At 44.2% G+C, this 25,300-nt stretch overlaps 1 protein-coding gene across 1 annotated transcript; it reads left to right on the forward strand.

The window, feature by feature from the left end:
- Positions 1-24,150: 24,150 nt before the first annotated feature.
- On the forward strand, positions 24,151-24,953 carry LOC146863161 (elongin-B). Its single transcript, XM_085642588.1, has one exon. It carries the CDS (start codon positions 24,250-24,252, stop codon positions 24,607-24,609), a length of 360 nt encoding a protein of 119 aa, XP_085498714.1. The 5' UTR covers positions 24,151-24,249; the 3' UTR covers positions 24,610-24,953.
- Positions 24,954-25,300: the final 347 nt, after the last annotated feature.

Below are 25,300 nucleotides of genomic sequence, written 5' to 3' on the forward strand. Positions count from 1 at the left end.
GTGTTTTTATTTGGCCAAAGATAGCAATGAAATTACGCAATGCTACACTGCACACTCAAATCACGGAGAGGGAAGGAAATAGCCCCACCCTCCCACTCTTCCTCCTGAGTTGCGACAGTGTAATCACAGAGCGAAAGGTGTTGGAGCGCTTAGTGTTTATAGCTCGGATAATATGTAACTCTCAATTCACACTTTGTTTCTGTGTAATTTACAACACTTACACATCTTCTTCACTGCACTATTTATCACTACCTTGAAGATGTCACAGGCTGGTCTCTTCCTCTGATATTTACAATTTAACAAGTGGTCGAGAAGGCGCTCAATTGCAATGCAGTAGGTCTCGCATTTGCAAGAGTTTAAGCTATTAGTATTGTAAAATGACAATGCCATTTATTTATGTTTTAAAACCCAAAACATAAATAAAAGGCATTGTCATTTACAATGCCAATAGCTCAAACACACGTGAATGCGAGACCTATTGCATTGCAAATGCTTGTTATTAGCTTGTTGCTGGCAGTGTGGTGCTTTTAGAATAGTCTGGTTGTTTTTGCTCCCCTTTACCCACTGGGCGCCTAGTTATGACGGTTAGCATGCTGGAGCTCGCCTTGTAAAGGGTGTCTAGGCATTCATTGGGGCTTCTAAGCGGGGTGCACCAATTGCACAGGTGAGGCCCGGCACATCCTGACTCAGCGCTGACCCATGGCAGCCATGATTAGGAAACCAGGGAGGCAAGCCGGCAATACAACATGGCAAACTAGCTAGTGGTTGGATTATCAGGTAAGACTGGCAGAGCAAGGGGAGACAATTTGACGGCTGTGTGTAAGAGGAAGTGAGACTAGAAGGCGCTGTCATGCCAGGCGTGCTCCTGTCTCAGTGGAGACAGTGCATATGATTGTAAGGGTAATATTTTTCAGGTTAGGGCTGGCAAGCGCATATTAAACAGATGCACCCATTCTCAGCAGACCAATCTCGGGTAAAAAATGTATTCACTCCTGTTCGGCATGCAAATTAACTCTTCGTGTGGGCTGGGGTTTGGTAGAGGTTAGGACCAAGGGGCTTCCTTTGCTGAGGTAATGGGATACGTTTTACTTTAGGCAACTTGCAACCATTGACTAGGTCGAGGGCCCCAGTTTCCTGTAGGTGTAAGGTTATGGGTGGACCAGATATATGGATACAATGACGGAAAAGGGCGACCTAGGCGGCACACTATGCTAAGCATAAATTCCAGAACAATATTTTATTCCAAAGACCAAGACAGAGCAGGTGTTAGGGTCAGAATCAATAGGCCATAGGGTGGCACGCCAGGATAATTTTAAACCTGCAGGTGACACATTGGAATAGGGGCATGCTATGTATGCCATCCAACAATGTGGTATGCGGTTTTTCATCCACCCTCCACCCCTCGCTATCCTCGTAAGTGAGGGGAAAGCTAAGAGTGAGATAGAACAGAGTCGGTTCTGGCTTTCTTTTGTGGAATAACATAGCAATACTCTAAAGCAGCATTGCCCAGTTGAATTTGGTAGTCAGGCTCGGTTATTTATGACATAAGGAGATCCTCGCACATGGGTAGGCATGGGGTGGTGCTGGGCGCATTGAGAGTATTGTTTTGGTGGAGACCGTGTTGGTTTGTTAGGTGCGAGCTGTAGGAAGGTGGATATCTGACTATGGTTACCCCCAACTTTTTGCCTAGTGTCTAGCTGGTTTTTCGACTTAGTTGGCCTGAGATCCTGCCATTCAGGGTCTCAGGCTGTCTGCTCTCTCTTTAAAATGGACTCCATGTACCCTAGGTACATACCCAATTGGTAAGGGTCACCTTATTGGACCCTGTAGAGTGTACCCTAGGTACCCAGGGCATAGGTGTACCCTAGGCCTCTCAAGGGCTGCAGCATGTATTATGCCACCCCTGGTCTGGCCTTCCAATCAGACACAACTGGCTGATCACTCAGCTGGGGCAAGGTTGTGTAATCACCCCTTGCTTAGATATAGTATACCTATATCTACCCTTAAAATAGACACATGTGTACCTATCAGCCACTCCTATGGCAGGCCTTAACAATCCTGGAGGCAGAGTACTTGGTAACATGTGAGATGGTGCTCTAGCATGAGCTGAGCCTGTCTGAAGCTTTCGGAACCATGTCCTTATAGCTCTTCTATGATATAGCCTACCATATACTCTTAAAGTACCTTATAATCTTAAACGGTTATGGTAACTATGGTTTGGCTTTATCAAAACATGTCGTGTAAGGTGTCTAACACTTTGGAATAATACCCCCATACCATTTCTGGTGATGAGGATATTATTCCTCCCTTCTAGAGGGAGAGACATGTTAAAATCCTCCTTTGCTGTTTAACTCTCACCAAAGCCTCAGCATCACACAATGGATGCTGCGGCCACAGACACGAGTCTGACCTCCTGCTGCTGGGAGCCCTTCCAGCCAGGGAGGCCTGGACAATAGGTTTCCTGCTTGGGGAGGTGCTAGCACCTCCCCAGACAGACTTTAGTGTATTGGGGCAGGGAGGGCTGAAAGGAATGAGACATGCCTGGGGCACACAAGGTGCTCCATGCATAGTCCAGTTCAAACCGGTGCTGGGGCACTCCAGCCCCAGCTCTGGCGCGAAACTGGACAAAGGAAAGGGGGTGTAGCCACTCCCCTTCCTGGTCCCACCCATAGGAGGGACCTTGCAGGTAGCCCAGCCCACTAGCCCAGTATATCAGTAGGTAGCTGAGCTCTGCTAAAGTAGATTAACCTGAATCTGCAACTTGAACAGAAACTCTGGACCTTCGACATTCGACCTCAGGAAGAAGACTGAAGAAATCTCCCTTGTGGCCAAGGAGTGACCACCCTGGGCAACCAGGCACCATCCAGCGACCGCTGCTTGCTTTGCGACTGATCCTACGAGGGACGACTGCAGAGACTGACCAGCGCCAAGACTTCCAGACACCTCTGAATCAGATCCACATCTCCAGCGAAGCTGAGACCCGTGGAGGCGACGAGGAACGTGGGACCGGCGACTTGGGAAAAGTGGCTAGTAACTGACTGGCGCAACTTCCGAGGCTCCCTCGAGGCTGTGCTTGGGGAATTGGGAAGCCCCACTCCCGAGCACCATCTGCAAAGAAGACCAGCTCCCCACACTTCACGTGTTCTGCGTGGGGCCCTTCTGCACCTGTGTTGCTCGACGTGTTGTCCGGTTGCTGGCCCGTTGGCTAGTAGCCTCTGCGACGATGAACCTTTACTTTCATCTTGCTGGTCCGGCTCCTCCAGACTGGCACCCGCTCCTTTGTGAAAGAGAAGCACCCCAGACCTTCCTGGTCTGCACCAGAAGCAAGTCCTCCATCCTGCGTGGGTTCCGCTTGCCAAGGCTTGTTGGGTCCTGACTCGACTTCGACGCCGCCGACAGCAAGAGCCTTTGTGGGACAGCTCACCTCCTGGTCCTGGTCGTCCTCGACATCTCCAGGTACCCGTGGCTGCTGCGACAAGCTTCCCCTCTTCACCTGCATCTTCACGACATCGCCTGGTTCCTTCCTGGTTCCGTCCCGGCTCCTGGCTGGTGACCTAGACTCTGTCCCTTCTGCTTGCAGGTTCCTTCCTTCTTGATCCCCACCTTGGGATCCACCGGACACTCTTCACTGACTGCCTGTCAGCAACTTTTCTTCAGGCATCCATAGAAGTCCACGACGAAAGCCTGCGCAAGTTCACACCTATGCACCCGCAGCCCGTGGGCTAGGTAAATTGTGTACTTCGGTGCTCACAAGGGTATTGACTATCCTAGGGTCTAGTTTCCGAGTCTCAACTTTCTAGCTATACCAGAAGTGTCCTAAAACTGTTAATTTCTAACTGCTAGTAATTCTATCGACTTTTACGCATTACGCGTGAGTGTTTCCACTCTGCACCTGAATCCCGTGGGCCTCCCACTTCCTAACCTTTAGTAGTATAGTGTAGCCCCAGCGATTCCCTAGGCCTAGGCCTATCCTGTGTTCGTGACAGTGGTCCTCATACCACTTACTTAGTATATGGTTTGCCTGACCCCTATGGCCTAACTGTATTACTTACCTGTGTGACTTAATGTATGCTTAAATAAGACTGTGTTGTACTTACCTCGAATCTCATAAAGAGTGCTGAGGGTTTGACTAGAATAAATACATTCTATTTTTATATATATCTGTTGTGGTGTCCTTTCATTTGGTATTCAAGGGATTACAAATGGTATAACAGCTGGCTTCACATGCCATTCAGAGTTTAGCCTAAGACTGCTCTTGTCCATGCTACCACTAGGAAAGCTGGTCTATAAGGTTGACTTTACAACCAATCACCATAAGGGTTGTTTGGACTGATACAAGGTGTACACTAGAATTAGTGACATCATATATCAGGCCAACTTCTCACACGAGCGGTTCAATTCACAGCATTGGTGATACTACAATGGCATTCCACGTCTGATAGGAAATCATACTTTTGAGGCATTCTCATTCATCCAGGGAGTTATACGAGTTGGCAAGTTATTTTGACCAAGCGCTTGATGCGACACGAGAGCAGCATTCCTCTGCAGCGGGTGCACAGGCAGTGTGTTTACCCCAGGGCCACCATCTTTTCGTACACTCGGGGCCATTGGCATTATTGTAATGCAGACCTGCATTAGCCATTCATATACCTTTTCTATTCGGGCCACACTAAGACCATTCTGCTGACTCCAAGTTTTGGTCTGCCTGATACAAGAAAGCCTTTTCTTGTTTAATCCCATTGTGAACACATATTTTCACGTTACTGGCCATGTAGTTTTGGTGTCTTAGCATGAGGGCCTGCCATGGGGGCGGCTAGTTTTTGACTTGAAGTGTCTGGATGTTTTCAGTGCAGTATTCTTTGAGGTGCTTAATTCCTTGTATGATGAACATGGTTGAGATCAATTTGGAGAGCCACTTCATGGGCATTCATGAGCTGCAAGTAGATCACGCATTACCTGTTTGAGACCTGTTATCGAGAATAATGTGCACTTCACACAAAGTGAACACTACGTCGCACCAAGCATGAATGCGAGGAAAGTTTTAAACATCTCGAAAAGTACCTTGCCGGTGGCTAACGGAAAGTTTGTTGTAAGTAGGTTGCCTTCCTATGAGTTAGGTTGGATTTAATAGAATAGTTAACGCTACAAGAGGTAGGTTAATAAAAGGTAATTACACAAAAAAAGTGAATTGACATACTAGGGAGGGTTAGGTTCAGAGACCGAGATGGCCACTGATTATCAGAAAGTGGCAGAGCTACTCGGAACCAATGCAAAGGGACACAGATAGAGTTCTGGCAGGACTATCTTGTCTGGGTTATATGCAGGAGGAACTGCTAAAACAGCTTGGGCTTCACATGTTATCCAGGCATTGTGTCTGTGCACACCCATACGTTTTCCAGCTAGAGGACACACCACACATTTCCAGCTAATAGGAGCAGTTAGTAACAGTGGATCTAAGCTCAAGTTAAATAAAGAGGCTTTTAACTCTGTATTTGACTCGCTGCACTTCAAAGACAGGGTTAGAATGTGAGGCTATGTCCCCGCATAAGTTCTGCTTGCATTTTAGTTTTAACAATGGGATGGGTGCTTACAATATCCTTTCATTTTGCAGTCAGAGAAAGAAAAGGTAAAGAAAGAGCAGTGTATGAACTGGGCACACTTAGCAGAAAAGCCGGCAATAATGAAGCACATATATCGTAATCCTGATGGGGATGCAGACGTGTCAGTTCAGGACCAAGTAGAAGCAGATTTTGGGGTCTGCTTGGTCTACCTCCAAGGGGCTGTTTTTGGAGCTGATGGTCCTGTTAAACTCGAGGGCTGCTTGTGGCATCCGATGTCTCTGGCATTTTGCCTCTCCGCGGTCATCCAGTGGCTTCACCTCAGAGACAATTAGTTAGGTCTAGGGTTCATTGCATGGCTTATTATGTTTTCATGACCAAAGACATCCATTACTCTTGGCAACGTGCACTGAATTGCATCAGAAGCAGGGCAGGCACGTATCCTAGTGGGGACTGTCACCAACGTATATATGGTCTTTTGGTTTTTGAGAGACACTTACGCACTCTGTATCCTAACTTAAGCGATAGCAGAGAGGTGTGGAGTAACGGAGTTTCCTTAAATTGGTGAGTAGGCAGTGGCTTCCCAGTTGCGCCTCATTGTGGGGGATAAGGAACACACGGTTAGCTGTCTCCCAGCCAAGGGGGTCCACTCAGCCCCTCATCAAAGGGCAGGCAAACTGCTTGTATTGTTCGCTCCACTCCAGTAGTTTTTCCACTCAAAAGCCTGCATTCTGGTATAAGTCAGCAGGAGTCTGGCCCTGGGCTTCTCACGTGAGTATTCAGGCCAAGGAGTGGCTGCATGACCCCCGGATGCTAAACAGGGTTTCGGGGTTGCAGGCTTTCCCGAAGCTTGCACAGGTTGTGGTTTCCGCAGGGTTTGGGAGCAGGTTAGCAGGCCTCATCTTGTTGCTGCAGGAGAGGTGTCTGGCGGGTCATTTGACCGAGTATGAATAGGCTCTACTCAGCAGCAGGGACATGAGTTTGCCATTCCCAAAAAGGTGCTGCTACCCCATTAGTGTGGAAATAGAGGGTTAAGACCATTAAGACGGACAACCTTCAGAGCACATTAAGTTAAGAAAGTACAGGTACATCGCTCATAGATTGACTCCATGTCCTCAGATCCAAAAGCTTTGCATGATACAAGTTGCTTCAGTTAAGCAAAATATCCTTGGGATATACTTGCACACACGAATAGGCACCTTTCTGCCAGCGTGGCGTGAGTTTCAGTCCTCAAAAGGGTAATGGTATCTCAATAGCGCCGACTTAGCGGGTTGGATCACAAACAGGACAACTACAGAGCACATTCGCATTTATAGTTTATAGGGTGCAGGTACATTGCTCATAGGTTGCTCATAGGTTTGCTCATAGGTGTACTCCCTGTCCTCCGATCCAAAAGCATTGCAGGTTACAGTTTGCTTCAGCTGAACAAGATACCCGGGGGAATTTTTCAGCTATTCAGGGGACTACTGGCCCAGGATTTCTGGACGATTAGTACTCCCGGAGGGTACTCTGGTTGCTCCAAACTGGAGGATATGGGGTATGGCCAATGGGTTTGGTTGCCTCCCAGCTGGCCCTTCACCTTTCTGGGGAGCGTTTCTTTCTGGTTCATGCTGACAGCACACCCCTTACCATGTTCGGGTTGAATGGGTAATGCAGAGGGGAATCACAAGGTTTTATAAGGTACAGCCATCTGTAGCCACCCAGGGAGTGGCCGGAAGACAGGTTAAGTGGATGAAGTGCAGGCGAACTCTGAGGATACCAAAGGCATCCTGTGAGACACCAGAGGTTTGATGGGGGGCAGTGTTATAGTGCAATTTTGTGGTAACTGGTGTAGTTGTATAAAAGGGTGTGCAGGCTCAATATTGGGCAGTAGCAAGCTAGCATTTCTTTCTTGTGCCAGGATCAATGGTCTGGGTGGAGGGCCTTCAGTGCATCTTGAGTGGCGTGACGGGCGGAATTCAAGAAATGGAGGCATGGGTTTTCCACCACTGAGTTAATTTGGTTGGGGGCCATGGCAGGCACTGGAACAGCTTCTTTAGAAGCAGCGGCATGGGCCTTTGTCTCCCCTCCCATCATTGTGGTCTGACACCTGGGAGGCAATGATTTGACTTTCCAGGGTAGGAGGGTACTGCTGCCAGAATTGAATTCCTCCTGGGTAAGTTATGCAACCATTGGTGGGCATGTGAGTTTGATGGTCAGAGATACCCCAATGTAGTATGAGAGGGGCCGGGGCCAGAGGTTGCTGTGGAAACCTCACGCAGGAGAGTTAATAGTGCCATGTGTAGAGGCCCTGAACAGAAGGGTTTGGTTTTATCAGGCATGGCCGGCTGCACGCTTAAGTCCACAGGGAGTTTAAAAAAGGATGGGGGCACCTGTCCAGAGGGGCATCTCTGGCCTCCGGTCCAGTGTGGGCTTGGACTTGTTTTGCTGGACCTGGGTTAGGCCCTGGAATCATCAGGATGTAGGTAAGAATGCCAACCTTGGTGGGGGGCCCTGGTTGTGACGGTGGCCACACCCAGAGCTGTGGCAGAGTTACAGGGCGATCCAGAGGCGGAAAGGTACTACGGGGTACCCTCTTCAGGAGCACAAAGAGTGCAAATGTCAAATATCCCCAGGGAGGTCCTCGGTTGGACCCTGGAGGAGCGACGGCACCCCGCTAGTCCTATGGGTGGTTGTAAGCCTGAGCAACCGGGGGTTGCCGAGAATGCTCCGCCCCCTCGGGGCATGAGTAAGGGGGTGGACTGGCAGTCCACTGGTGGGAGGGGTAACCCCTCCCCCAAACTTGGTAAGCACCAATTGGCTATGGCCGAGGTGTAATTTGGCTAATCAGGTGGGCAGGCGGCAGAGGGGCTGCCTGCCTTTGGATCGCCCGTAAGATAACCCACCATGTTTGGCATATTTGTTATGCAAATAAACCTGCAGCAATTTTCTCCACAAACAAGGTATTGTGTGGTTTATTTTCTAATGGTATTGCTGTATGTGGGATGTGGAGTGTTGCTGATATTGGTGCTATGTTGGCTGCCCGTTGTCCACAAAGGGGATTCTCTTAGAGGGCGGCCGCCTTAGTGCCACATGAGGGCACACGAGCCAGTCTAGTCATTGGGGGACCCCTGGGGTCCATACTGCATCATTTGCGGGTGGGGTGAGCGGGGGATGCAGTATAAGTGCCTCTCCCCGCCCACCTGGCGGCCTCTTTGTGGTTGCCCTTGATGCCGTTTCCCTCCCTACTGCTTACCCGGCGTATGTGCAGGGTTTGGAGTGGGAGTTGTGTTCTAACGTGTTATTTTGTGTTGCAGGTGGAGTTAGAGGGTGATCCAGAGGCGGAAAGGTACTACGAGGTACCCTCTTCAGGAGCACAATGGGTGCAAATGCCAAATATCCCAAGGGAGGTCCTCGATTGGACCCTGGTGGAGCGACGGCGCCCCGCTAGTCCTTCGGGCGGTTGTAAACCTGAGCAACCGGGGGTTGCCTAGAACGCTCCGCCCCCTCAGGGGTGTGAGTAAGGGGGTGGACTGGCAGTCCACCTGTGGGAGGGGTTACCCCCTCCCCCAAAATTGGTAAGCACCAATTGGCTAAGCCCATTGTGTAATTTGGCTAATCAGGTGGGCAGGCGACATAGGGGCTGCCTGCCCTGGGATCGCCCGTAAGATAACCACCATGTTTGGCATATTCTTATGCAAATAAAGCTGCAGCTATTTTCTCCTCAAACAAGGTGTTGTGTGGTTTATTTCCTAATGGTATTTCTGTATGTGGGATGGGGTGTGTTGCTGATATTGGCACTATGAAGAATCCCTGATCTGTCGGCGATTAGTGCTGCTTCACATTCCAGCAGCCTGGGCTGCATCTTAAAGCTGCAGGACATTTCCAGCACCTCCTCCCCCTTCCTTCCTTCTGCGTTCCCCAGGGAAGACATGTACAGTCCCATTCCTAAATGGTGGTTGTTTGGCTTCCATTCCTATACTGTAACTAAAAGAACATTGCATCTATTTTCAGTCCAGACCTGTTTTCTTTTCACCCTAAACCGGCCCTCTGTCTATCGAATTATGTGTAGGTTTATGATTAGAAATCCTTCACTTTCTTTTAATTGGCATGGATGGCGGCCATGTAAATATTATATATGTATACGTTTGAGGAAATGTAATAGTAAGTTTGTAATATGATTTCTTCTTTTTGTTTTCTGTGAAGCCCTGTCTTTTTCCATTTAAGTACGAATTCACTCAAATTGTGTATTCTTGTGAAAAGGACTGCCGTGGTTGTGAGCCTGCCTCAGAAACCTGCATGACGTGTTGGTTGCGTAACGCCAGTGCACACCCTTGGGTAGGAGTTTAAGGGTCTTCGAGGAAATATCTGTGTGACATTTCTACAGTAGCGACGTAGAGTGACGCTATCAGCTAAACATGGGGAGACCCACGTAATTCTCTTTTGTCCTCAAACTGCCCATCGATATTACTGACATTTTTCTCCCCGTTTTTGGTCACTTTTTGTCATGGTTGCTCAGATCAGTTTGCTCAAGCACCTCCAGTGTCTGTCATAAGGGCTCCAGGTTGTTCATTCTAAATTATTTGGGCATTTGTTGTAACAAGCCGCCTTTGCTGCTTGCACGTTGCTGGTCAGCTTCTTTATCCTGTCCACGCCTGTGGTTTCTTTTGAGGGTCCACCCTGTGAGCTGTGTCCTTCCATCTTCTCGGTGAGGCTGCTTTTACAGGATCAAACATAAACACAGGGATCGGTTTTGAGCGGTGTTCAGTGGATCAAATAAAGATTAAGGAAGGTGTTCCAACAATAGCATTACACATATCACAAGCATCATTCAACCAATCACAAGTTCAGACTACCAGTTGTACACAAATAACACTTTAAATAAGTACTTCTCAATGCAGTGCTATAATGGGCCTGTTAGTGTCAAAGCCTCGGCGTTAAAGAGCAGTACATGTTGTGGCACCCAGGAGAATGTGCTGCATGGCTGGGAAATTATAAGGTCCCATAAGCGAGACCGATTGGCTATGCCAATGCTTGTTGTCTTTAGTAGCAGCAGCCCTTGCTTTTGTTTTACTTCTGGACCGGTGCCACTATTATCACTGCATATTTAGGGCTCACACACCCAATTAAAGAGTCTCAACGTGCTAGAAGGAGAGGGGCTATTACCCAACTTCAAAGGGTGTTTCAGCCACGCAGGGAATGTGGACCTGTGATCCCAGATCCGCAGTCAGGCGCGTGACCCTGTCCTCAACTCGGGCTCCTGAAAAGCACATTAAACTGTACACGTTTACCTTTACTCTGCGCCTCTTCTAGCAATTCGATTTGGGCCACAATGGCGACTGTTAATATAAGGTGCAAAAGGTTTAATTGCACAGAGCAGCTCTCTTTCTTGTCCTCGAGATGCTTGAAGGGGCCACAAAACAACTATAGTAATAAAAGGCAAAACTTTATATGCTAGCTGACTAAATACATCCAGAAACTTTTAATGTGGTAGACGGTTTAGACGTGTGATCCATTTAAATTAAGGAGATTTCGTGTGATTTACATTTGTATCCATGGACAAAGATGCCAATTTCCATTGCAGGGTTACAGTACTATGGGGCATATCTACAAGGAGGCGATATAAAATTATCGCCGCTGTTGCGGCCGTTTTCGGCCGAAAAGCGGCGATAATTTTATCGCTATATTAGCAAGGTCATGCTATCGCGTGGCCGTGAAACCTTGCCTTAGCGCCTGAATTCCTAACGTCCATCTTTGCATCTCTAACGAGATGCAAAGTGGGCGTTCCTCCCCAGGATAACGGGCGAAATGTCGCTAAGCGACATTTCTCCTATTATCAAGCCTCACGCAAAGCAGCATAGCGACAAGAAAAGTAGCGATAACCTCTGTTATCGCTTATTTCCTTACGCCTGCTTTGAAACTGACTTAGCCATGATATCCTATGCAAGGTGGATATCATGGCTAAGTATGTGAGGCCCTATCAGCAACCTTTCGCCAAACTTTGTGGGATTATCGCTGGGTTTCCAGCGATAATCTCACGGTTGGCAGTTAGCACTAGGATTTTTATCGCTTTTGAGATAAGCGTTGCTAATAGCACGCTATCTCGGCGATAAAAATCCACGCTAGCCGGAGATAATTATCCTAGCGCTAAGTGCGCTAAGCGATAATTATCGCCGGTTGTTGCTGATATGCCCCTATGTAGTTAGGGCTATACACACTGCTGGTTAAAATTATCCACTATACCTTTTGCTAAAACGTGTTCAGAAAGGAGCAGCGGTTTCTCCACAATGGGGCGGGGGGAGGAGGGGTAGCGTAGCCCTGCCTGCTGTGAGCTGCACATGAAAAAATAAAATGGCAATGTAATAAATAATTTAATTGCCATTTTATATTTCCCGATGTGCGCTCCGCAGTGCCCCCGAACCAAGAGACAAGTGGGGAATGTCCTCGGCTGCTGATTGGCAGCATAGAGGACTGGAGCAGTGGCTAGCTGGACACTCCAAAGCACGCATGTCAGTTTGGCCGGCTGACTTGCGACAGCTAGCCTGGCATGCTCACGTTGCAGCTGTCCGACCTGAGCTGTCTTAGACAGCTGGTTGGAGAGCAAGCACAGGCATGCAGGGTCTGAGGGAGTGTCCGGCCAGCCCACTCCATCCAATCCTGGCGCTTCTCTCATGCCGATTAACAGCATTAGAGCAGCATCTGGATTGGTTAGGGGAGCTCCGCAGGAGACTTCGGTTTCAGAGAGGAGGACATGTGGCAATGGGTAAGTACTATTTATTTAAATCTTTTGTACTGAAAATGTTAGTGTAGTTTTATTTTGGGTGGAGAGAGTGGTTGTTTTTTTATGAGTTTTTGGAGAGAGCGAGTGTTTTATTGTGGTCTTTTGGAGGTAGGGGGTATTTTATGAAGGACTGTTGGAGGGAGTGGGTGGGGATATTTTGAGTTTTGGAAGCGAGGGGGCACTTCGCTCGCCCCTGTCGTAAAGAACTATAAGAAACAGAAGTGCATAATAAAAGAGCCCAGTCTTCTTTAACTCAGAGAGAAAGGATCGTGTTCATTGTAGTAGACAGAGATAGATGCATATGCTCAGATATAAACACACACACATACACACACACACACACACATATATATATACACACACACACACACACACACATGCTCACTACATGCATACACACACAAACGCTATTAAAAACCATTCCATTTAACTTTGGGATACCGCATTGGACTTCTTTATGGTCCCTGCTCCAAAAGTCAGTCTCTCACAAACTGCGCGCCACAATACACAAGTGGAAGCTGTCATGAATTATAGCTTTTGCTCGTCTTAGTCTGGAACCCGAGCTACTGCCGCTTCAGAAGCAAGGATAGGGTTTGAGGTGAGCCCTTCTCCTCTACCCTGGCTGCTGATAGGATATCAGGATGAAGAGTGACACGCGCCACAAAAGTCTCATTAGCAGACATTCTGCACTGCCCGAGGACACTTCTTCATGGGGGCTATCTATTGCAAATGTGTGAGGTGAGCCGTCCAGTCTCAAAGGGACAGTGGAGCCCCTTTGTTAATGGCATGATGTTGCACTTTAAGTTGGAAACAAACAATGGTTTTCATGCAGAAGCATATTATCATATCAGCAGCTAGTTGGAGATGGAGGCATGCCAAGGCCATCTGTTGTTAGGACGGCATCCTGGCACCCCCCTGTGGGGAGCCACCCCGGCTCTGATATGAGCATTGACTCCCTGATAAGGACAGTTTTCACACAAGGTATTTCAGAGATTCAGTTTGTCGAACTTCGTAGGTGGTTCAGGCTAACTTGAGGAAAAGATTTGCTTCAATAGGGAGTCATTTAAGGGCGAACATCTGGGGTGTCATGTGATAATGCTCCCTAGACCCTGCAGTCAACCTGGCAGCACAAATGTTAGCAGCTTTGAGTGGGGCGCGATGGACTCTAGGTATTCCCTTAGAGGTTTGAAGTCCTCTTTTGGTATGATTGGTATTATTCCTCAAAGAAGCTTTAGCGGGCACTGTTGCCGCTTTAGCTAGCGCACTGATATGCACCTCTCTACGAAGAAACCTGGCGGTTTTGCTCATTTGACAATTATCTGGCTTGCACTCTAAACCTGATATGGCACTGATTTGGTATTTAGTCATTCCTGTGAGGAATGGGGTTATATTGTAGTGAGGAATGAGGAGAATGTTTGTTGTTTTATTAGGGTCTAGTTTAACCCGTTCCGGGCTCATGACGGAACCAATCCGGTATGAGCCACGGGCGCCGTGTGCTCATGACGGAGTGGTTCCGTCATGCTGCGGCCGTTGGCGGCCGCTCCGCCCACACGGCGCTAATTCCCCGCCTGTGCGGGCGATTAGCGCAGTGGGCGGAGTCGTGACGGAACCACTCCGTCATGAGCACAGCTCGCCTGTGACTCATGACGGAGTGGTTCCGTCATGAGCACAGCGGCGCCGCACTGCCCCCAAACCCCCCCAGCGCCGCGGCGGAATTTGTGCCGTGGCGAAGGGGTTAAGATGATAGTGCTTCATCTACATATGAATGTCTGTAAGTGATTGCGCCAGGTACAGAATGTCATTTGGAGAAGAAGCATTTGTGTGAAGCTATGTGTCACCCTCATAGAAATAATACACAATGTTGGATTTGTTGTGAAGATCGGCAAAAGGTTCCATGTAAAGATTGAACAGTGTGGAAGAGAGGCTAGAACCTTGTGGTGCCCCTAATGGACAGGACTGACATTGGAGAGAGTGTTTGCCATTTTTTATGCGTTAAAGGTTAAACAGCGTGGGAGAGAGGATGGAACTTTATGGTACTCCTTGACTGACAGGAATGGCATTGGAGAGTGTGTTAGCCTTATTATCCAGGTTGTAGGCAAAACAATAGAAGAAAGAACCATTCAAACCCAAGAAGGATTTACTGCAGGATGGAGTGGTTGACTGAAGTGAATGCTGCTGACAGGTGTAACAGGATCAGGAGACAAAAATAACCTTTGTCCACTATGCGTAACATCTCCTCAACTATTTGAAATATTACAGACTTTGCTGCATTCTGACCTCAAACATGATTGGTATTCTCTACAAGGTAATTAACCATAAGATTTTTTTTTTAGCTGTCCACACAGCTTTCTAGAAAAGGAAGGTTTGAAATTGGTGTGAAATTGTTCATATTCTTGTGTAGGCTCAATACTTTTTCAGCAGTGGTGTCACTTGTCCTACTTTAAGAGAATTTGTAGCCTTTCCCTGGGCTGGTGTGCCATTCAGCAAGTTCATTCAGTATGGTGTCACAGAGGGTCTAATATTCTCGAGGTGTATAAATGTATAGGTTAAGAGAAGGTAAGATAATGGTCATGTTATAGTTTTCAATATTTCAGTTGGAGTTCAGTTTCTGAAGCATAACCAGGACCTGTGTTTTTCTGGACTTTTCTTACGGTTACCTGGTTACCGGTAAAAAGCAAGCGATAACTCATATTTCTTCACCCTTTCTCTGAATAAGTTAGTAAATGTTGATGATTACCTTCGTGGGTGGATTTGTGTTTCTTCCTTTTTGTAAATTCTTCCTTTTTGTAAACAGTTTTTTTAGATGCTTTGTCGCTTCATTAATCTCCTTTCTGACATATGCTGCTTTGGCTTTGAAAATACTTTTGTATATTTTTCCCCATGTTGTATAACGTTTCTTGTTTGTTAGGTTTCCACCAGATTTGTTCTGCCTTTCTCAGGGTTATTTTTTCTTTCTATATTTCTCTCTTGCAGGTCATTTGTTTTTTTCCTTTCTACTCTTCGTTTTGTATGATCTCAAGTAGGGTTTTAGAATACTGAATTCTTAGTATGTTCATCCCTTAATCAGGAAAGTTGAATCTCAAGGAGGAGTCGATTTTGTGTCATGCATCATTTAGGTTAATGTTGTGAGGGCTCTCTAACACATTGTTCTGGTGAACTGGGTTAATCTGAGGTTTTTACTGTGCATTCTGTTTGCGTGAAGGGGATAAGAAAGTGCTGGGAACAGTCCCCCAATAAGGGAGACCTGTGTGAGTTTTCCCACTGGTGCAATTAGAAGGTCAAGTGTGGATACTTTGATATGTATAGGTGTTTTATATAGTTGGATGAGGGTATTGCTGAGTAGATTTGAAGAGATTTGGCCCAATGGTACATTAAAGTTTGGTAGGAAGATATTGTTATCCGAGTATATTAAGCTTTCTGTGAAGAACTTAATGATTTCTCCTGCAAAACGTAAGCTATTCTCTAGTGTGTGATAGATGATGTGGAATCATAGTGTGTCACAATGTTCATGAGGTAGGTCGCAAACTGCACTCACCTCGATTGGATGCCAACAAAGGGATTGTCATGTGTAAACCATCATAAGGGATGTGTAAACCATCATGCCTGTGATTACTTTCTAAACAAAGCCAACTTCTTTTTTTATGTAGCTCATTTTCCCTGAAGGAAATTATGTTACATTTTAAAAAATAAATATTGTTTTTGTTTTTTTTGCTTGAGAGTTGCCATTGATCGGGATCCCATGAAGTAATGGTTACTCCCCAACAAACTTTTTTACTTAAAAAAAAACGTTTACAAAGTGGTATGGGGTGCAAGGAAGATAACCCTAATCCCATTTACCAATGGGTTACAAACTCCTTTGAGATGTCGGTAAAATGTCAATGCTTTGTGACCGGATTTTGGTCACAGACCATTGATACATACCTTAACCAATCACTATTTGGAAGGGACTCCCTAAACAAACTCCATCCAAACAATGATTCGTTATGGGTTTCTAAACCTATTTTACGATTTAGTAACCTGTTACCGGATCACAAAATAGATTTAGTACATAACAAAATGCCATTTTGCAGTCACAAATCATGTGATTTTTTTTTTAAATTGCAGTACTTATAACTACAAAATGGTTTTGTACATCAGGCCTATAGTCTCCTGGCCTTGATGTTTTTTCAGAAAGATTTAAATGTTTGAGAAAAAGAAGTAGACCTGCAAATGGCAGATGCTTTAAGGTGCATACATTGACCACAACAGATTAAAAACGATTTAAAATATTCTCTTTTAATTAGTATCCGGGCAGAGCTTTTGATGGTGGCAATAAATAAATAAACAAAACAGAACAAAATAATGTTAGCTTTCTATTTGATTCACATTACCACAGCATAAAGTTATTTTTTAGTTTATTCTTCATAACAAATTCCAAGTACCTCAGCACAGATGCTTCTGTTTCCACTCCATTTGAATGTAGCTGGCTGGTTCCAACCACAAGCCCACGATCCTGCTGAAGAAGACAATGCGAGCACCCCTAGCCTGCTTCTAAGACAGGAGTTCTGGTTTGCTCAGACCCATCAGGCGTAGGCAGTCATCATCTTCAATTAAATTCAGCTGCTTATGGCCTCCTCCAGAACTTAGAACATGATGCTTATGCTTTGATTATTGACACTCTCATGTTCCATTTTGTGGCTATGAATTGATTAAAAGTTCCTCAACTTTGGTTCTGTTGTTGATCTTCATCAAACATGCAGACAGCTATTGTGGTAGAAACTGAAAGAATAGAAGATGAACAGCCACCTGCTATTGCTCATGGTGAGCTTATTCTTTCACACTAATGTCCAGGGATGTTTTCACTTCAAAGGTGAAAAACGTACAATATTCGGGACATCAGGGTGCATACTTATGAAGTTACAACTGCTGAAGAGTACCAAACAAGTAACAGACTGATAAACTACAAAACACGTTATTGGTTATTACATAGTCAGTGATTGGAAAAATCTTCCACGCAATCCTAACTATTTTCTTGCAGACCCTCCACCATTGCCAGTAAACAAAGTCTGCAATACTCGTAAACGTAGGAAAAAACAGGCCAGCCAATGCCCGAGACCGCGGTTCAAAAACCGTTCAGAGTATTGAGGGCTTTGTTTACTATCAGCGCTGAGATAAGAGCCTTTGTGACCTCAACTCACTATACAAAATTGTCACCTTTATATTCTTCTTTCAAGACATATTACACCCTCCTGTGTCTTAGTGCTCACGCAGTCATTTCCAAATTTGGAGGCATTGCTCTGGCAATATATATAAACTCCCTGGCTTTGATGAGCTTTATCGATAGGATAGTTACAAGGAAAAGGTTTGGAGGTGGCTTTCCTGAAGAAGGCGCTGTGTTGCCAAAACGCACGTAGACAATGATGAAAGTTTAAGAGCATAAGCCACATGGATAAAACATACAAGAGTTATATCTGAAATTACATTTATTGTATATCAAGATACATAAAAGAGAAATTGTGTTAATAAAAATTGACTGAAGATGTAAACTCATTGATGTTGGTATCCACAAGATCTACCCGCATTGGTATTTTGTCAGGTGTCACATGATTTTATTGAAGGATGAGGATATGTTGAATATTACGGCATGATAGAGGGTCTGACTGGTTTGAATGCTGTTTGTTGAGTATCTATCACACAAAGAGCCAAGCAGAAGCTTGCCAGAACATTTATATGCACATCCACTTAATCATATGTTCTATTTGTTGATTCCCATAGAATTAGTATCAGCGGTGCTCTCAAACAACAAATCCTCCTCTGCCTTTGGAGGATAAACCAAACTCCAAAGGAGAACAAAAAAGCCCTCTGGAATCCACAAACTTTTATCACATTTGCCGAGGCACACATAAACTATAATAAACCAGAAAAGCTGGTATCCACAGTTTGTTGGAACGTATCACAATTAAAGTCCATTAGTCACTTCAGAATTTCACTTGCATATTTCTTTATTGTATCTTCTTTTAAAATCCAGATATGTGCACAAAACAGCCGACACGTGTTTCGTCCAGAAGGACTTTTTCAAGGCTGTAAACAATACATAAGAAAAATAATCCCAAAACAAAACAATAAAACACCCTATGTTTCCTTGTTATCATTGTAATTGTCATTTGAGTACGCTATCAAAGCATTTAAAAATATTGTACCCCTTTGTTTTTTTTTTATTTAAAAAAAAATAAATAATAATTCATGTTTCATATTCAACACAAATCAACATTTAACTAGGGGTGGGCGGAATTTGCGTAATCGCGTTACGCAAATCTCCGCGAAACGGTAAAATATCTCCGCGAACATGCAGAAATTCCGCGAACACGCGGAATTGCTTGTTCGCGATACTTTTTTCCTGTTCGCGATCGCTGTTTGCGTGCTCGGGGTGAAATATCTCGCCAACACGCATATTGAGAACGCGAACAAGCAAAAATTTCGCGAAGTTGCGGAACGCAGATTTTTGGGCAATTTCGCGTTCTCCGCGGAACGCAAAATTACCCAAATTCCGCAAATTCCGCGAACGGAACGGAATTTACCGCCCAGGCCTACATTTAACATACACCACTAGATTGACTTGTAACAGACAGAGTCACGTTTGCTCACCCTAATAAAGTGACAACCAACACCAAAAACAAAGTATCTATAGCACTGTCAAGAACCAAAACCAACACCAAGGAAAGAAAGAACAAAAAAAGAAAAGAGTAAAAAGTAAATTCTTTATCATTAACTCTCACCTAACACAAGTAGATAAGTCCATTCATAATGTCCATGAATCGTCAAGCATATGAAAGGAAGTATAAACCAGCCGGGCGTTGTAAATTCCTTAGTATGTAGTAGTCAAAACTCCCCGGATCAAGTACCTGGCATGACTGTAAACGCCTTCGTCAGGTCATGTTAAACCTATATGTGACGAACATAAATCATTTGGACCTATGCCCCAAAAACTGATATTCAATAACAACGATTATAATTTTAGAAAAACACACACAATGAATAGTGTCTCCATGCTCTTGTTAGCATTGTTTTAATATGTATAACCTCGAGTATTAAAAGAAAACAAAACCGAATGCAAACAGAAACAAGAACCATGTATTAAACATCATTGTGCTGGCCCCATATTTCTCACATAATACTCAATACCAGCAATGTCTTATGTCATTCTCATTTCCTAAATATTAAAAGGAAAGAGAACTAATCCATATGGTTAAAAAAGGGCATTAAAGCCCAGTTTGCGTATTGGTTAAACACAATAGACAAAGTGTTTACGAAAAGGAAATCACTCAAGGTAAATCAAAGGACGACATCGGCGTCCAATTTTGTATTGGCGAAATACGAACAGGTCAAGCATCAAATAGAATTAACCAACCGCCGTCCTACGGTAAAGTTTTAAAAAAACAGATCAATAATCACCATTATAAACCAACAACTTGATTTGATAATGTCCACATACCAAATTCGGAGTTCTCATCTTACCTCCGAACGAAGAGAAAGCATTTGACTCTCTTCACTGGGCTTGCGTTACAAAACGTGAGCACGCATATGCGAAATAGAAAGTGGACTATGTGGGAAAATCAACCACAACCTAAATGCGCCATACTTGAATGGTATAAAAAAAGCTAAGTGCAAGCAAAAAAACACACAACACTGAAAATACAGTGGTGCCTGACTATTATTTAGAAAACCACTCAGAAATGGCACCAAAAAGGACAGAATAAACAAGCATTGGGATCGCCAATAGGTCTCGCCTTTGGGACCTTATAAGTGTTTAGCCATGCAACAGTTGCATAACTAAATACTTATAAGGTCCCAAAAGCGAGACCTATTGGCTATGCCAAGCGGCTGTGAAAGTTAAAAAGTGATCGCGATCACGATCAAACATCAAAGCGGCCGTCCGGCCGCGAAAGTGAAAGTAATCGCAGTAAAGCGCTGCGCGCGCCCGCACACATGCACTGTAGCTCTAGGCTGGCCTGGTAGCACTTTTTGGAGCCCTCTCAATAAGTCTCGCCTGACCAGCGCATGCGCTGGGTCAGGCGAGACCTAAAAAGGGGCAACAGTCCAAAGCTATTTTTCTTCCCCTTTTTCCCTCGTGAGCAACAAAAAACCTCAACATGAATGAGTTAGTCTATATTCCAAGTACCACGAGTTCGATTCGCCATATTGAAAAACAGGAGACAAAACCTACTCCTGTTATAGTCTTTGAACAGAAAAACAACACAAAAAACCCATACAGAGCTCAGATAATCGTAATGTTCTGCATAGTCATCCTGATAAAGAAATAAGAAGAGAAAAGTCCATGTGTGAAAAGAAGCCTCTTATCCATGAATAGAGACGACTTATCACTTTGTACATCATCTGAGATATTATCCTCTTACTTGTCATATTTTATAAACATACTTGAAAACTTTAACGCATCATATTAAAAAATGCAACATAGACAAAAGGAAGGAAAAAAGGAGAGGGTTTGAGAGTTACAAATGCTACCTTACTGTATGTTAATTTAATGGACACAATCAAACTTTATTAAGACAATCTCCTGCCAGATGATATTTATATGCTGCCCATTTTAGTTCAGATTGATGATCTCACCAGGTTTATAGGAAAGTATAGAGCTCCCTATCCATGTTAAGACCCTGATCTACTGCTCTCAATTTAATTAACCATTTACTTTCCAACTGTCTTAAAAGTAAGGTGTTGTTACCACCTCTTTTAGATATTTTAAGGCTTTCAATTCCATGGAAAGTAATATTAATTCTCCCTTCTCTCATATGATGTTCATTGTAGTGTGCAGCTAATGGGTATTCCGAATTGTTGTTCCTTATGGCTCTGACATGTTCTTGTATACGTTCTTTCAGGGGACGTATCGTGCTACCTATATATATCAGGCTGCAACAGCATTCAATACAATATACCACACATTTTGAATTAGGTCATGAAATCATTGATTTTATATGTTTTGTGTGTATTGTATTTAAAAAACGTTAGCTTATTTTTTGCTAGGTGACAGATACTACATTGTCCACATCTATGGAAGCCAATCGGCGGTGTCGGCATCCAAGTGTTGTTGAGTATTGGCTTCAGATAGCTATGGCATAGTGTTTGTTTGAGTGTTTTGCCCCTGCTGTGAATTATATTTGGCCTTGTTGTAATGGCTTTTTTCACACTGGCATCCATTTTCAATATGTACCAGTGTTTATTCATAATTCGAAATAAATCTGGGGTAGCTGCACTGTAGGGAACCACCAATGCTGGTTTCTTTCCTCGAGCTACTCTATTGATTTTCTGTTTTTGTTGTGTGTCACATAGTAGGTCAGTTCGTTTCACCTTACTGATCTTCTCTCTTGCAGAAGACAAAATATGTGAAGAATAACCTCTGTTTGTAAACCTCCTTTCACGTTTTTCAAGTTCAGAATTAAAATCATGATCAGTGCTACAATTTCGTTTTATTCTGACCATTTCCCCATATGGGATTGAGGTGAGGATGTGCACTAGTGGCATGCAAGACCGAGTTACATGCAGTTTTCTTACAGAATATCTTGGATCTTACGCTTTGTCCTACCACAAATAATGTGGTGTCCAGATAATCGATGTGGTTATTGTTTATTAGATAGGTAAAATGTATATTGAAATCGTTGTCATTTAGAATTCCAACGAAATCAATCATGTTTTCCTCCGTACCTGACCAGAAGAGAAGCACATCGTCTATATACCTGGTCCATAAAATTATGTTTTCAGTATAGACGGATGGACAGTGTCTCCACACATGTATCATTTCATACAGACCCATATAGAGGTTTGCAAAGGACGGCGAAAATTTTGCGCCCATTGCAACACCTCTTATTTGTCTAAACCATCTGCCTTCATGCAGAAAAAAATTGTTATCCAGGATTAGGGTTAACAAATCAATGAGCATGTCATTATGTTCATGTAGGTTAGCATCTCTTGTGTCTAGGAAATGTTGGACTGCTTCTAGACCCTTCTCTCTCGGGATGCAAGTGTATAGAGAACTCACATCCAATGAGACAAGGAAATGACCCTCTGTCCACTCAAAGTCTTCTAGTCTACTAAGTAGATCCTTCGTATATCTTTAAGATACGAAGGAAGATTCTGTACCAAGGGTTGTAAAAAGACATCAATGTATTCGGACAATTTTTCTGTCGGGGAACCAATCCCAGAAATAATGGGCCTACCAGGTGGAAATGTATTTCCCTTGTGAACTTTTGGTAAAGTATAGATCCAAGCTGCTGTAGGTACGGGGTTGAAAAGATATCTGCATTCTGTAACAGTGATTAGTCCTCTAGTCTTCCAAAAATCCAATTTCTTTTCTATAAGACTAGTTACATTACTCATTGGATTGCACTTCACAGACTCAAATGATGAGCAATCCCTCAGTTGTCTGTCAATCTCTGCAATGTAGTCTACTCTATTCATGATGATTATATTCCCCCCCTTATCAGCCTCTTTTATCACTAGATTTTGATTCATGGAAATTCTGTGCAAAGCTTCCCTCTCGTCCTTACTGATGTTATGTTTAACCTGTTTGGATTTATTTTGGTATTTGTCCTCTAATTTGTAGAGTTCCTGTGTGACATTATTTACAAAGATGTCAATAACATTGTCAGGTGCAAGGTTTGGTGTAAAACGGGACCTAGGTTTTAGCCCACTATTTATATCAACTTCAATATTTATATTTAGATCATGTAGAATTTGATTTATAGTAGGATCAGCGGTTCCACTTTGTTCCCAGGATAAGAGGAGTTGTATATTTTTCACATCCTTGACTGACATCTCACACAAGGAAGAGCCTCCAGATGGAGTAAGTTCAATCTCATTTTTGTTGAAAAAGAATTTCTTTAATTTGAGATTTCTTGCAAATTTAAAGAGACGAATATGATAATCTGTGAAGTTGGGTAATGAAGCAGGACAGAAACCCAAACCTTTACTCAGAATTTTTATTTCATTTGCATCTAACACATGATCAGAGAGATTTATAACATTCACATTATCATTCACACAATTGGATGTACTGGGTAGTTCTCTTATTTCTGTACTGTTTTGGATGCAGATCTTGTTGTCATCCTTTCTTTTCCCTTTGCTTCCCCCTTGTCCTCTTGTCTTGCTTCTTCTTGTCTTTTTGGATTTAGATCCGAGTTCTTTGGTCTTTGTCTGGTACCTTTCCTGTATCTTTCCATCTCTAATAAAAAAGAGTTTGATTGTGCTACATTGGCACTGGTCGATGGCCCTACTGAGGAATTTGATTCCTCGCTTGTGAAACTCGCAATACTTGAAAGGTCTGTTTCACTAGATGTAACCTTATTCACAGAACCTTCCTCTGGTCTAGTACTCATGTTGTGTTTATTATTGTTGCTCACATTGTCAAATTTACTGGCATATGTAAATACCCTTCCATTTCTATAGTCATTATCGATGCTGTTTGTTGAGTATCTGTTTTAATTTTGATAGTAATGTGTACTATTGATCTAGGAGACATTGTTGTTCTATATATAATGCCTTTATGAATTTTTTCTATTGATGATTGTCAATAAAGATTTGAATATAAAAAGATCCACTTTCTCTGAGCCATAAAAGATTTTGTATGAATCTATATAAGAATGAGTAAGGTGTTGCCGTTTTTTTTTGTGCAATGTAGATATTTTCCCTGTCCTAGGAACCTTCATTTATAGCAGGGGGGTCCCCTTTCTTTTTCCAAACTCTTGTAACCTACAACCCGTGAATAATATTTCCTTAAGATTTTTTAAAGTGAATAAAGTGACATGCAATTTGTTACATGCTCAATGTTGATATAGAAAGTAGGAGGGGATACTTTCTATGGGCAGAGCGTCGCTTGACGGACCTCCGGGCTCTGCGAGAGAAGCCTTCTGAGCGCCCGGGCGGGACACAGCAGCTGCCTCCATGGATGTCTTTCTTATGATCCGCCATCAGAAGACGACCATCTTCACAGATGCCAAGGAGTCCACCACGGTTTATGATCTGAAGCGGATTGTGGAGGGTATCCTGAAGAGGCCCCCTGAGGACCAGCGACTATACAAGGATGACCAGCTCCTGGATGACAGCAAAACACTGGGAGACTGTGGCTTCACCAGCCAGACTGCCCGGCCTCAGGCCCCGGCTACCGTTGGGCTTGCCTTCAGAGCCTCAGACGATTCTTTTGAACCGCTACGCATCGACACCTTCTCCAGCCCGCCAGAACTGCCCGATGTCATGAAACCCCAGGACTCCAGCAGCAGCGCCAATGAGCAAGCTGTGCAGTGAGGGGTATCCAACGGAGGGGAGAGATCCGTCCTCCATACAGTTCCTCCCACTCTCACATCTGTTCCCTTCTTTCCTATACCCCATCACCATCCTCCCTCTACCTTATCTACCCACCATTGCGCTGAAGTGGACTCCACCCATCACCTTTCACCCTATGTAGTGGCCGAGGGAGCATGGGAGTGCGTAAACCAAGGCTCATTAAAGATGCACGTTTATTAGCCGCGTGTGTTGGACTCAAAACCGGTGACGGCGTCTCTGTAGAAAAAGCTACTATTTGACAAAGGTTCTTTTTTGTTTTTGAAAGTATTTTTTTTCTTTTTTGCTCAATAAAGGTTTGTCCTGTTCTTTTTCTTTCTTTTTTTCTCTTTTAATGAAAGGGCACAGTTGTGTGTCCTCCCTGCAACCCTAAGTTTGGATATCATTCAAATGTTGGCATTTCACACACTACATTAAAGCTTTGTGTAATTTTTATACCTTGGTGGTACTTGTTGTGGGTAATAGGGTGTAGACTGAACACGTGTGTGATGTGGTTGAGTGTTGTGATTAACTGAATAATCATTGGTGTGTGATATAGATTCTCCAAGAGCAGCATTTTACTCTACTGTTCTTGCGGTGCTCTGTCCCCTTGATTTGAGGGGCCCATATCGTGTTCATTGGCGGGAGCCCACCATAGGGTACCTTCCCGACCTGA

This window comes from Triturus cristatus, chromosome 2_2, assembly GCF_964204655.1.
Source record: "Triturus cristatus chromosome 2_2, aTriCri1.1, whole genome shotgun sequence".
NCBI lineage: Eukaryota > Metazoa > Chordata > Amphibia > Caudata > Salamandridae > Triturus > Triturus cristatus.